This window comes from Triticum dicoccoides, chromosome 4B (assembly GCF_002162155.2).
Source record: "Triticum dicoccoides isolate Atlit2015 ecotype Zavitan chromosome 4B, WEW_v2.0, whole genome shotgun sequence".
In the NCBI taxonomy this organism is placed as follows: Eukaryota; Viridiplantae; Streptophyta; class Magnoliopsida; order Poales; family Poaceae; genus Triticum; species Triticum dicoccoides.
This window is the reverse complement of record NC_041387.1, coordinates 52,334,114-52,347,098: the sequence shown is the minus strand read 5'-3', so window position 1 is coordinate 52,347,098 and position 12,985 is coordinate 52,334,114. Positions and strand designations below refer to the sequence as shown.

Sequence of the window (12,985 nt, the reverse complement as noted above, 5' to 3'; positions counted from 1 at the left end):
ACACACACACCTCACCACCACCACCACCACCAGAACATACGTTAGGTGGAGAGAAAAATAATTCCGTTTGATATACATTCCTATTTTTTTACATCACTATTGACTGCATCTTTACAGCTTGAGAGAAGCAAATTAAATATATAAGGATTTGTGTTAAGAGAGAAATTTTTGTGTTGTCAAAGTATCAGAGTGGCTTGTTGTCAAGCCACCTTTGGGCCATGGCAAAGCATTCTTCAGGCTGGTACTCTGGAGCAGTATGACCTCCACCCTGCACAAGCAAGCGATTATGAGCTCTATTACAGCTATGACATAATGGTTCAATGGACAAGAAGCATGATCTAAAAGAGGAAAACAAGATCACCTTTACTGTTGCAAAGGTCAACTTATTTGCATATGTGATGGTAAATCTGCAAAGAAAGAAACAATGTATTGCTCATCAGAAAAAAATGCATATGTCACGAATATCTTATTTTGCATATGCTCAAGTGCAAAAAAGGGAGTCAGGTGACTCAACCCTGCAGCCTGGCCGTCGAGATGCCATGCCCTCCAGTCATCGACAATGGAGAAGTTCAAAGATCTTATCCACGCCTGCGTACTGAGCTGAGGCACCTGGAGATCATGGTCTCCGCTGCGCTCATGCAGACACAAGGTGTTGGTTACAAGGTCTGATTTTTTTTTACCATACCAGCTACTATGAATAAGAAAATTTGCTTTGGTGCTCTCACCTGTACACAAGTGCACGGTAACCTCTTGTGGTGAGATTGCGATGGTACGGTATGCTGCTTGGCATGTCCTGTGTGTAGGGGACTTCTTTTTTGCATCTCACCCACTCGCCAACTGTTCCCTATTGCCGAATTCGTTTCAATCAATATTATTATCAGTGATTCAGACGATACAACTTCTAGACTTCCAATGTTTTAACCCTAGATCTAGATGCATACTCTGAAAGAATTTTCTGGTAAAGCATAATGTGACTTACCTCCTTGATCCTAAGAGCATCTCTAGTCATCTTGTTGTTCATCCACAAGTATGCCAGGTAGTAACCGTATGTCTGCAGTTTTGAAAGGAACTCTAGATGAGTTTTTGAATGAGAATAGTGTCACAGCCATAAGACTGATGTCACGTCTTGTAATCAAACTAACAATCCAGGGATAATGGAAGACTGACAAAACAATCGACGGTAGGTCGACCAGGCGCTTCATTTGGCTCGATTGATTCTTCTAGCAGGAATTTTCTTCTTGTGGCATCATCTATGGGCTCTGGCATGGCGACGACACATTTTTTATACAAGACATGTGCATCTGCGATTTCAGAAATGAGCTGCAGCAAAAGGGATGCTCATTAGCCCATGTTGACAATAGCATAAGTTCACGAAAAAAATGACAGCACATGAATCTTACACTGTCTACAGTTTCTAGCACCTCAGCACACAGTTGATTCGCGGGGTTTACATAATTTCTTTTGCAGTTTTTCATTGCAGCCTTCGGGGAAGAAAAGGAAAATATGCTACAAATTCTTTAGATCGATACACAACAACAACAACAACAACAACAATTATGGCCGCACTTTTTGTCAAAGTGAATGAATTTGGAATTACCTCATATATTTGGTCAGATATTATCCCAAAGCCATGAGCCCCTTGAACTTGGAAATTTTTATCGAACTTTGGTTCTGTTATAGGATTGCCGATCAGGTAGCCCTGGAAATAATTGCATAACACAACAAAGAACGAGAAACATCATGACTCGACGATCGAACCCACACTCTTCTTTGCCCTCTTTTAGCCATTGCAAGAATAACAAATGTTTGAAGGCTAGAGAATAGCTTGCCTTGAGATTAATGAGAGGCTGGTCCCTTTTTTCAGTTCCTGGAGCATAGTAGAAGCAAATTGAAAGAGTGCTTGGTGACTCGGAAGGAATTTGAAAAAATGTGTTTGCTTTTCTAGTTTCCTTTGCACAACTTGCCGTATGTACTACTCCCTCCCTTCCAGAATAAGTGTCTCAAGCTTAATGCAACTTTCTACTAGAGTTAGTACAAAGTTGAGACACTTATTTTAAAACGGAGGAAGTACTACTATAAAGTCTTGTATAGTTTCGGAAGAGGAAATTACCTTGTGACATGTATGTTGCAATAAGTGGAATCACCTTTCCAGCGTATGAATCTCCTCCAAGGTAGAAAGGATTTGAAAGGTACTGCGGGTGATGAGTGAACCACTGCACGCATAGACAGCCAGCCATTGAGCGGTCAGTACTCAGTACTGAATTATTGACAGGGCAGTGGGCCAGCTCGATCCTCACCTTATTCAGGAATCTTTGGACTTGCAGAGAGGACGAGTAGTCTCCGACATCGCAGCCTTTGGGGTCACGAGCATACGAGAATCCCGAGCAGACGGGCGAATCCAGGAAGATGATGCTCGCCATCTGACAGTAAACCACAAATTAAGCTACAAATATAGTAATTGAGGAAGAGAAGAAGAGAGGAAGAGAAACACGCTCAGCAATCAGCGTCATGGATGATGAGCGTCGGTCGGTCTCACCTTGGTCCATGACAGCGGGTTCTGTACCAGCCGCGGCAAAACTCCAGTGTACGGCGCCCGCACATACTTTACGGGGCCTGCGGTGCGAGACGACCATGGATTAATTCATGGATGGGCATCGATTAGCCGACTTCTTAGAGGTATTAATTTGCAACGGAAATCCGGACCGGCCGGGAGCGGCAAGCAAGAGGCTGACTGACCAACTTCGAAGGCGAAGCCGCTGAAGCCCGAGCAGCGAGGCCCGCCGGTGAGCCACAGGATGACGGGGTCGGTGCCGGGGCTCCGCTCCGACTTGGCGAAGTAGTAGAAGAGCTCCGCCCCGGTCTCCTCCTCCACGCCCACGTATCTGCAACGCACGGCATGCAACTCCGGCCATGAGAAACTCTCGCGCCCAGTTCAAGATCGTCGAACCAACAAGGACGCACTAGAGCGCGGTGGGCGCACCGTGCATATGCCAATACGCTTACCCGGTTTCGAGGTAGAAGGGGAGAGGGCCATCGAATCCTGGCAGGTGGGTGACCACCGTCGACGCCGACGCCGAGGCCGGCCGTGAGAGCGGCACAAGCAGGAGGACGGCAACGAGATGCAGCACCGGCAAGTGGTGGCGTCGCCGGGCGGTGGGCGTCCGGAGAAGCTTGGCGGGCATATTGTTCTTTCTTTCTTGCGTGCTTGCTTTTCCGGGTGCTAGCTTGTAGTTGTAGACACGGACCTCGTTTAGTAAGAACGATTGACGGATCACCTACTCACTTGTTGTTGTCCCATTCGCCGGGCAGCTGAGGTTGTTGCGAGCCCACCCGAGTTCAAGTCCCGTCTTGGACGCCTGGTGTTTGTGGAGTTTCTTTTATAAAAAAATGCCAACAAGGGTTAACCCTTGGGTTGGTCTCATTTTTTTACTTCGTTGATCGAATCCGGAGTTGCATGTCCGTGCCTTTATCGTGCATGATAGCACGGTCACATTTACTAGGGGACCACGGTCACATGCCTGGTTGAGAATGGCTAGTGATGGCATCTCCTTATACCGGCCATGACAACATGGTTTGCAATTTGTTTTTTTTCATCCAACACCGGTCTGCATCGTTCTGCCGACCGGGGCCGGACGCATTTTTTTCGTAAACCCGAGACAAACTGGGGAGGGACTTTGCGGGCGTCTAGATAATTGTCACGTCCGCGTCTGACTAACCCAACCCACCAAAATACATGCGCGTAGTTGGAATGCCTTGGGAGAAGAGTCGCCGGTGAGAGCATGACGCGAAATCGCCATGGTCGTCTCGTAGCCGGGTTCTGACACCGTAGTAGCTTGCTCATCGAAGACCGCGTCCATGCCGAAGAGCTCAAGCAGCTCCTCGACGACGTGTAGTTGAACAGTAGTGGGGCACGTGTGGTCATGCCACCACCGCTCACCGCACTTGAAGCAGAGGCCCCAGGCACGCTTGTAGTCGTGCAGGGCCTTAACTTTGGACGTGTCAGTGAGGGCGCTCTCGGTGCCACGACGATCCACCGCAGGGGTCGTAGCAGCTGAAGGTGGTGGTCGTGGAGGAGGTGGCAGTGGTAATGGCGCACGTCCGCAGTGATGCATCGGTGCTGCGCAGCGTAGGACGTTGCTGATGGGTAGACCCGAGTCCACGACCTCCTCTTGCAAGAGCGCCAGAGCACAGGCCGTGTCCAAATCTGGTGGTCGCTGGATCAGCACCACCGCCCGGATGTCCTCTCAGAATCCCTCGACAAAACGAGTCAAGTAAACATGTGGATGAGTAGCATCAGAGTAGGAGGCGGGATGATTCACAATCAACTCAAAGCGCTCAATGTAATCTGCCACTAAAGTAGTTTGACGAATGGTGTAAAATTAAAATTGCCTAATCAAGAGCTGGTGTCAATCTCGACCAAATCGAGCACAAAGTAAGGCAACAAAGGATTCCCAGTCGAATTCAAAGAGCTTGCTCTGTAGCCACTGTAGCCAAATAGACGACGTTCCCGAGAAATTAAGGGCGGCCATGGGCACCCAAAAGGATGAATGGATCCCAAACATGTTGAAATATTGTTCACACACTGTTTTCCAAAGGTTTGAGGTTCTCGCCGGCAAACTGCGGAAACACAACCGAAGGATGGGCCTGACCCAACCCAGCGAGCAACTGGCTCGCGTGTGTGAAGGGAGAAGGAAGCAGAGCGAGCAACTGGAGGGAGTACCGACCAGTGCCCAGGAGGGGCGATGGCGACGTCGCTAGCACCTGCTCCCGGTGGAGAAAGGCGTTGCCGTGGTCACCAGACCCGTGTGGTCGCGCCTGCGCAGGAATTCCGGCGCCAAGGAGGACGTCGGCCACTGCTAGGCTCGGATCGGGTTGAGTCGATCCGGAAGCCGCCACACTGAGCATTGCCACCGTAGGCAGCCGCCCTTGTTGTAACTCCGTCACCGTGTTTATGCACTGGTTGATGCAGCGCTTGAGATCGGGTTGCCACGCGACCAGGTCGTCCAACTTGGCCGTGTGCGCGTTGATCGCGGCTGTGTTGCTGCGGAGCTCGAGGCAGAACTCGTCCATGGAGCTGCTGATCTTCACCATGTACTCCTTCATGGTAGGATCCATGGCCTCGATCTAAGCTCGGGCTTGGCGGAGGCGTCTGGTTTCGATGAACAGAGCAAAATTGGAGAGTGGAAGTGGTGGTGGTTGGTCTCTGATACCAGATGTTAGGGCACTAGTAAGATTCTTTCAATCAGTCTCACAAGTTCATACAGATTGAGCTACGGTTCAGTTACAAGATGAATCGATTACACGAAAGGGAATTGAGAGGTAGCAAGTGAGGTAGCCGTCGTGCCTTGCCGTATGATTCTCTGGATGCCTTCACTAGTCTTGCATGGTGGTTGATATAGGCGAGCTGTGGGCTGACTCATTACACCCAGTCAGGCCTAGCAACCCTTGTGTTGGCCTTGCGATTCCTCTTCCTAGTGGAAGCAGTTCCCCAAGTTCTGGACCATCGTCGTCCTCTGCTTGCTTCTTCTCCTTCCTGCTCTGCAACATGGACCTTGTGAGTTCCTTTGTTCCCCGGATCTACTTATCTGGTTACTACAGTAATCATTGAGTGCTGATAGTTTAATAACAGAATTCTGCCAAGTGAACATGAGTATCCAGATGAGATTGTTGTGTAGATAGAATGGAATGGATTGGTGTCTATCATTGTTTGCCTCCTGCCTGCAAGTCTTGACACTCGTGTTGAATCCTACAGATTGGATGTTTGCTCTTCCTGCTACACAAATATCTTTTCTTTAACACTTCTTACGTCCATGGATTACTTCAGTACAGAAAAATTGGAGGATAGAAACAAGCTTTCTTGCAATGCTTGAAAAACAATAAATTGGCTAAAACACTAGAACACTCGCTTGACATGTCATTTAAGGTCTCATTAGGACCAAGGATTAGTCGAGTTTTCTCTTGTTTCATATATGTATCTCCAAATGCCAAGTTTTCTCGCATTCTAACTGAACAAAGGTCGCAATTTATCTCCACATATATGGCTTGTTCTGCTGGAATGATGCCCTTGTAGCAAGGACATCAGCTACTCTATGTGGAATTATGTTTTTCCTGATGTCTTGTGTGGAATCATTCCTGATACCCAAGAAGGTGTCCTATTGGTTACTTGCCAAGCCAATGCCTTTCGTCATTTCTAAATTAGATGCTATCACATAGTCAAAGTCATCTTTGCCATACAGCCTTGGCTACAATCATTCTGGTAATTTCCAGGTTTTCTTAGCTCTGTGACATATCTTTGCCATACAGCCTTGGCTACAATCATTCTGGTAATTTCCAGGTTTTCTTAGCTCTATGAAGAAAGGGGCCGGCGACTCGTTCTGGGCGAAGTGAAGTGACGTGACGGGTCGTGGGTGGAGGGCTGGTTGCGGAGCACGGGAGGTCTGACTCGCACTCGCTTGCTCATCTGTTCTGCTGCGGGACTCCGGTTGGGTTTGGCCGGTTCAAATCGGACGTGCTCTGTCTGGCACGTCTATGTGGACGTCGTGTTGATGAGTGCAGCAACGATGGATGCTCATCTACTGAAAGTCACGATGAACTTAAGGCGTATCATACATACGTGCTGCTAGATCATTTGAAAAGTTTTGAAGAAAAGACTTGGTCGGTTATCCTTTAATGTTATTGTGTGGGAGATGCTGTGATTAGAGTTGGCCGGAAGCAAATCCAAGTTCATGGTGTGCATGGTTGCACTCACTGATTTTTACTAGATGGTGCCCCGCGTGTTGATGCGGAATTGAAGATTCGATTTCTTTATTCGCAAAAAAGAAGAAGACTTGATTTTGAAAAACTGCATAGAATGTATAAATATATTCATTAAGATTCAAATCATGTGAGAAGTTTAACATTCCACAAGAAAATAAAAGTAATCTTAAGATAAGAGTTTTAGCATTCCACAAGAAAATGCAACATTACCCGCAACAACAACAAAAAAGCAAATGCAACAAGATCTCGGCCGCAAAAAATAGATTTAAAATTCACTTGAGAATATACTAATGCATGTTGCCTGTAGGGAGGTTTCAATCGTAGTTCACACAGGAGATGGGTTTTTTGGGGGGAAAACTTTCGATCTATTCATCATCTGTCAAGGAAGTACAAAGAACATAAGAAGTAAAAAGTACATCCATAGCCCTAAACCCACCTAGCAACGACTACAAGCATTGGAGCGAGCCGAAGGCACGCCGCCGTCATTGCCCCTCCCTCGCCGGAGCCGAGCAAACCTTTTTGTACTAGATAGTTGGAAAGTCGTCGTGCTAAGGCCCAATAGGACCAACACACCTAAACAACAAACGTCGCCGATAAAGAGAAGTGTAGATCGGAAGGATCCAATCTGAAGACGCATGAACACAAACGAACGAAGACCGGATCCAAATGGATCCTCTCAAGACAAACGCCAACCGAATCCCGTGAGATCCGTCAAAGACACATCTCCACGCGCCCTTCGATAGCGCTAGACGCGCCATCATAACAGAGGCTAGATGGGGAGAACCTTATCCCAACTTCAGGTAGCCGCCGCCGCCGTCTTGTCTTCCTGAGCAGAACACAAGCCCTGAACAGACACCAAAAACACCTAAAAACGGAGTAGGAGCCCTCCCGCCGGCAAGGACCACGCCGCGGACCAATACAGACCTGCGTTAGATGGCTTTCGCAGTCCGGACAACGTTGTCTGGACGTATGCGAGAGGTTTGAGGGTCGCCGTTGGAGATGCCCTAACACAATTCGCCCATTTAATTCACATTCAGAGTTGATAGGATAAATCTAGCCTTGATGGATGCTTTTCTCTCCCCCACCAAATCTTTCTAGGAAGAGAAAATAAAGTTCATTTAAAATCATTATTGCGTTCATCTTTCCATATGTAGATGAAGAAATGCATAAAAATGATATGTGTTAATACAGAAAATAAAGTGGTAGGGGTATATGCCTCAGAGAGGCTCATTGTCCAACCACCTTTGAGCCATGGCAAAACATTCTTTAGGCCGGTACTCTGGAGCAGTATGACCAGCACCCTGTACAAATAATGAATGATGACCTCTACCATGTTAGAACATGTATGGTTCCCCATGGACATGATTTGGAAAGGAAAACAAGATCACCTTCACTGTGGCAAATGTCATATTGTTTGTGTATTCTATGGTAAATCTACAAAAAAGAAAAGTTGCATCCCATGTCAAAGAGAGTGTGGAGAAAGCTAGCACACAAGGTGTGTGCCATGGAGTTTTTCTTATATATGAAATAGGGAGATGTAAAGACTTAACCCAGCAGCCTGCCCACTAAGATGCCATGCTCTCCATTCATCAACGATCGAAAAGTTCAAGGATCTTATCCATGCTTGTGTGCCAAGAAATGGTGCCTCCAGATCATGGTCTCCACTGCGCTCACAAGTAGTTTTAATCATGAGAGCCAATGTGACTAAGTAAAAAAAAATCTCACGCCCTTGTTTTTACCTGTACACAAGTGCACGATAACCTCTTGTAGTGAGGTTGAGATGGTATGGTATACTGCTCGGTATCTCATATGTGTAGGGGAGCCCTATGTTGCATTGTATCCACTCATTGGTTGTTCCCTATTGCCAAATTAACTTTCATCAATAATGTTCCAAATGATGTGGATTGGAAAAAGAATTCAGGTGTGCTCCTACATGGTACGTATTAAGCTAAAAGGTCAACTTAAAATCTCAACTTTGCACCAAGTTCTGTTTTGGTATGAAAACTTTGAAATCATCTAAAGAGAAACATACACTTTAGAATTAATAAATTGTGTACACTCGGAAAAACAAAATGCAAATAAAGGCTTGGACAAAGTTGTCAGCTACCAATCTTCTCCTTTTAAACCGGTCGCCCTCACCTTCACCTCCCACTGTTAGCAAACATGTGTATTGTATATATGTCGCAGCCATCCAACAGACACTAGCTTTATTGGATGTTATGTTAGTGCAAACCACTTGATGTCAATGGATGTTATAAAAGTGTCTGGCATATTTAGATGTTTTAAAAAAATTCACGAGTAAATATAGAGTTGATGCAAAGTCCAAGATTCAAAAGGTGATGATTTTCTTTACTTTTTTCTACTTCTACAACATTTTTTACCCTATCGTGTCTAATTTTATATCTAAAGAAGTTAAAACTACATAATGATACCTTTGGATGCATACTCTATGAAATAAGTTTCATGCAAAAGATATAGTGTGTACCTCCTTGATCCCAAGAGCTTTTCTAGTCATGTTGTTGTTCATCCAAAAGTAAGCTAGGTAATAACCATATGTCTGCAATTTAGAAAATAATTCTAGATAAGTTTGTGCTACGAGAACAACATCATGTGACATATTTCACATTCATCGGAATTCGTATATCAAATTGACACTTCATGGATGAAGAGAGACTGACAAAACAATCTACAGTTGGACGAGCAGGTGGCGTGTTTAACTGGGTAGATTCTTCCAACAAAAACTTTCTTCTTGAAGCATCATCTATGGTCTTTGGCGCAACTACGTCACACTTGTTGTACAAGATGTGTTCAATTGAAATTTCAGAAATGAGCTGCGATAGAAGGGAAGTGCATTAGATGATGTTGGAAATACCATACTAGTTCATAACAATAGAGAAATACATGAATCTTACATTATTGATAGTATGCAACACTTCAACACACATTTCGTTCATGGGGGTAACATAATCTCCTTTGCAATTCTTCACCGCACTCTTCACAAAAAGGAACCATGCTACAACTTCTTAGATCAAAGCATACTACAAAAAGATATCACATGATATTGTTGAAGTGTTCAAATGTGGCATCACCTCATATATTTGATCAGATATTATCCCAAAGCCATGAGCACTTGGAATTTTGTAATTTTCATCAAACTTTGGATCTGTTATAGGGTTGCCAACCATATATCCCTGAAATAATTGCATTAACACGTCAATAGAATAAATACATGGTCTCACACTCTTTTCCATTATATTGTCGTTGTCGATGTAAATGTTCAAAGGATAGATAATAACTTGCCTTGAGATTGATAACAGGTTGTTGCCTCACGTCAATTCCTGGAGCATATTATAATCAAGAGGTAAGTCCACATTACCTCCTCAACTCTTGGTGAAATTCCAAATTACCCGCCTCGATTCATATGACAACTCTAGAAAAACGTTCTGACTGTAACCCCCTGGCAGGTTTTACCGTTTTTGCCCTATGTGGCGGACAAGACATCATTACCATGTCATCAGCTCTCTCACCTTTGTCCATGTTAGAATTTGAGGCAACAACATACACATTTACTTTATCCTAAAAATGTGCAAACAGTTTCAAATTCAAACAACCGAGTTTTTTTTATCATTTTTTTATTTTCTCAATTGTTTGGGATTTCATCCAAACTTTGAGGTATAAATCTTGAACAATATCATCTTGTAAAATAGTTTGTCTAACTGAGCTTAAATTTTAGTAATTGGCTTATAGAATTATCTATGTTTTTTTATAGTATTCATAATGGTTTGAAATTTTGGTCAACTTGAGGTGCCATTTTAATATATTTTTCTCATCAACTATTTGTGAAAATGAATTGAACCATTGGCCCAGTGAATTATTTTTCTCTTTTGTAAATTAAAACCTATAGATCATATGCAATATTTTCCAAAAGTTTCAATTATACTAGTTTTCTTTATAATAACAAATGGAAAGGAAAGATATTGTGACGATCAAGATGTGGCTTCCACGTAAGCAACACCAATGGAAACTGGAGGAGGGTTATAATGTGGAGCATATTTTTGATGTTTTTCACATAAAGTTAGTAATGTGAGCTCCATCTTTAGAATCAAATCCAGATCTTTATGACTCGAAATTTTGTACAAAAACATATGATTTTGTAGTTCCTTTCGAACCGCTTGTCATAATACATTCAGGAATGCGCATAGATGTGCAATGCTGTAAAGAGCTACTCCCTCTGTTCCAAAATAGATGACTCAACTTTATACTAACTTTAGTACAAAGTTGGGTCATCTATTTTGAAACAGAGGGAGTAATAATTACCTTCTGAAATGCCTTGTCCAATAAGTGGAATCACCTTTCCAGCATATGAATCTCCACCAATGTAGAAAGGATTTGAAAGGTATTGCGGGTGATCCGTGAACCACTACACAACCACGATTAGAGCGGCCAATAATCAATGCACCGAAGTTCTCCATTCAAAACAAAAACAAAATATTTGCGAGACCATTCAAAACTATATGACGGTACGACATGCCTCTCATCACCTTATTCAGAAATGTTTGGACCTGCGAAGATGATGAGTAGTCCCCAACATCGTAGCCTTTGGGATCACGAGCGAACGAAAAACCTGAACCCACCGGTGAATCCAACAGGAGTATGTTTGCCATCTAATCAAGAATTGTCGTCAGTGAACCATAAAACTGGTCAAAAATGAAATGCATTGCGACGAGCATCTCAGGGAGACAGTGACATCAATGATCATCAATAATCTCTCACCTTTGTCCATGAATATGGGTTATACACCAACTCCGGCAAACCGCCACTATACGGTGCCAACACAAACTTCAGAGGACCTACGGTGCAAAACAATGGCGGATAGATGAATACGAGCAGCAACTAGTACGCATGTCAGAAATTGGAAGCCCAATTTGGTGAACTGACCGATTTCAAAGGCCAGGCCCATGATGACCGAGCAGCGGGGACCGCCGGTGAGCCATAGGAGCAGCGGGTCCGTGCCGGGGCTCCTCTCCGACTCGACGAAATAGTAGAAGAGCTCCGCCCCGGCCTCCTCCTCCACGCCCACGTATCTGCAACGCACGGGCACTCCGGCCATGAATCCGGCGCCATTTCAACCAAGCTTAGCCGTGGAGGCACGCACCTAGAGCTTACCCTGTTTCAAGGTTGAAGGGCAGAGGGCCATCGAATCCTGGCAGGTGGGTGACCACCGTCGCCGCCGCCGCCAACGCCGGGCGTGAGGGCGGCAGGAGCAGGAGGGCGGGGACGAGATGTAGCAGCAGCAGCGGCGGCAGGAAGTGGCATTGCCCGGCGGTACGCAGCCGGAGAAGCTTCAAGGACATTCTCTCTCTCTCGTCCTTTCTTGGTGCTTCTACTAGGCACACAGCCGTACCTGTACTGCTGTCTGCTGCTCCAATCAATTTGGATCCGATCTGAACACCAACGTAAGAAGCGTGGAAGGCATTGTCACGTGGAGGAAGTGGTTGGCATGTCACCTTTTTCTTTTGGAAAAGGAAAGCTCACCTGCTTATTCATTTCCGTCGACAGGAGAATGTTTTCTCGACCAGAATATATAACAAGTAGAGATGAAAAACCAGTGTATATATATATATACAAGATTTTGTCCAAGTACAGCGAACAGGAAAGGGAAAGACCGAATCCTCATTATACAGAGTACTCCATCTGTCCTAAAATTTAAGACAATTTTTTACATTTTTAATAGTGTAGAAAGTGATTTTAAATTGTGAGACGAAGGGAGTAACTATTTTTGGGGCATCTCTAAATGAATTTAACTCCTTAAACACCTTTTTAAACTTTAACTTGTTTTTTTATTAAAAAAACTCCTCGAAACCGAGGAGTTTAAAAAACATGGACCTAGGTGTTTTGTCATCTTGTCCTACTTTTGCCGGTTATGCAACTTTTATCTTAACTTTACTTTTTTAGCTCCGAACGAGCTTGTACCACATGGCAGACTTTTTGGATATTTGCTTCATACAAGATGACTGCATGCATCATTATGATGTAGTGGACGTGGACGGAAGGTAATCTTCATTTTCTAAAAATGTGCCCCCCCCCCCCACACACACACACCCTATTTCGACTCAACACTAATGCCTCTTTATTGAACCCTTGTTGAAGTCAACAAGAATCGGAAATGTTAACGCCCACACGTGTGGGCGTTTGCATCTCGCCCACACGCGTGGATCCGCGTCCGTTC

At 44.7% G+C, this 12,985-nt stretch overlaps 1 protein-coding gene across 12 annotated transcripts; it reads right to left on the bottom strand.

Moving 5' to 3' along the window:
• Positions 1–46: 46 nt before the first annotated feature.
• LOC119294945 (serine carboxypeptidase-like 13) lies at positions 47–12,195 on the bottom strand. Of its 12 annotated transcripts, none has more exons than XM_037573245.1 (16): positions 11,923–12,194; positions 11,695–11,840; positions 11,530–11,606; positions 11,298–11,420; positions 11,074–11,176; positions 10,057–10,094; positions 9,846–9,947; positions 9,669–9,749; positions 9,435–9,587; positions 9,242–9,313; positions 8,496–8,614; positions 8,307–8,420; positions 8,145–8,190; positions 7,999–8,057; positions 7,681–7,760; positions 7,099–7,600 (listed from the first exon to the last, which is right to left on the bottom strand). In XM_037573245.1, exons 1-16 carry the CDS (start codon positions 12,108–12,110, stop codon positions 7,542–7,544), a joined length of 1,560 nt encoding a protein of 519 aa, XP_037429142.1. In that variant the 5' UTR covers positions 12,111–12,194; the 3' UTR covers positions 7,099–7,541. The 12 variants fall into 12 exon arrangements, with proteins under 12 accessions (XP_037429146.1, XP_037429148.1, XP_037429149.1 ...); XM_037573246.1 differs by having other exon boundaries at positions 7,099–7,582; XM_037573255.1 differs by lacking the exons at positions 7,099–7,600; positions 7,681–7,760 and adding an exon at positions 5,332–5,533 and having other exon boundaries at positions 11,923–12,195.
• Between the last annotated feature and the right edge of the window lie 790 nt (positions 12,196–12,985).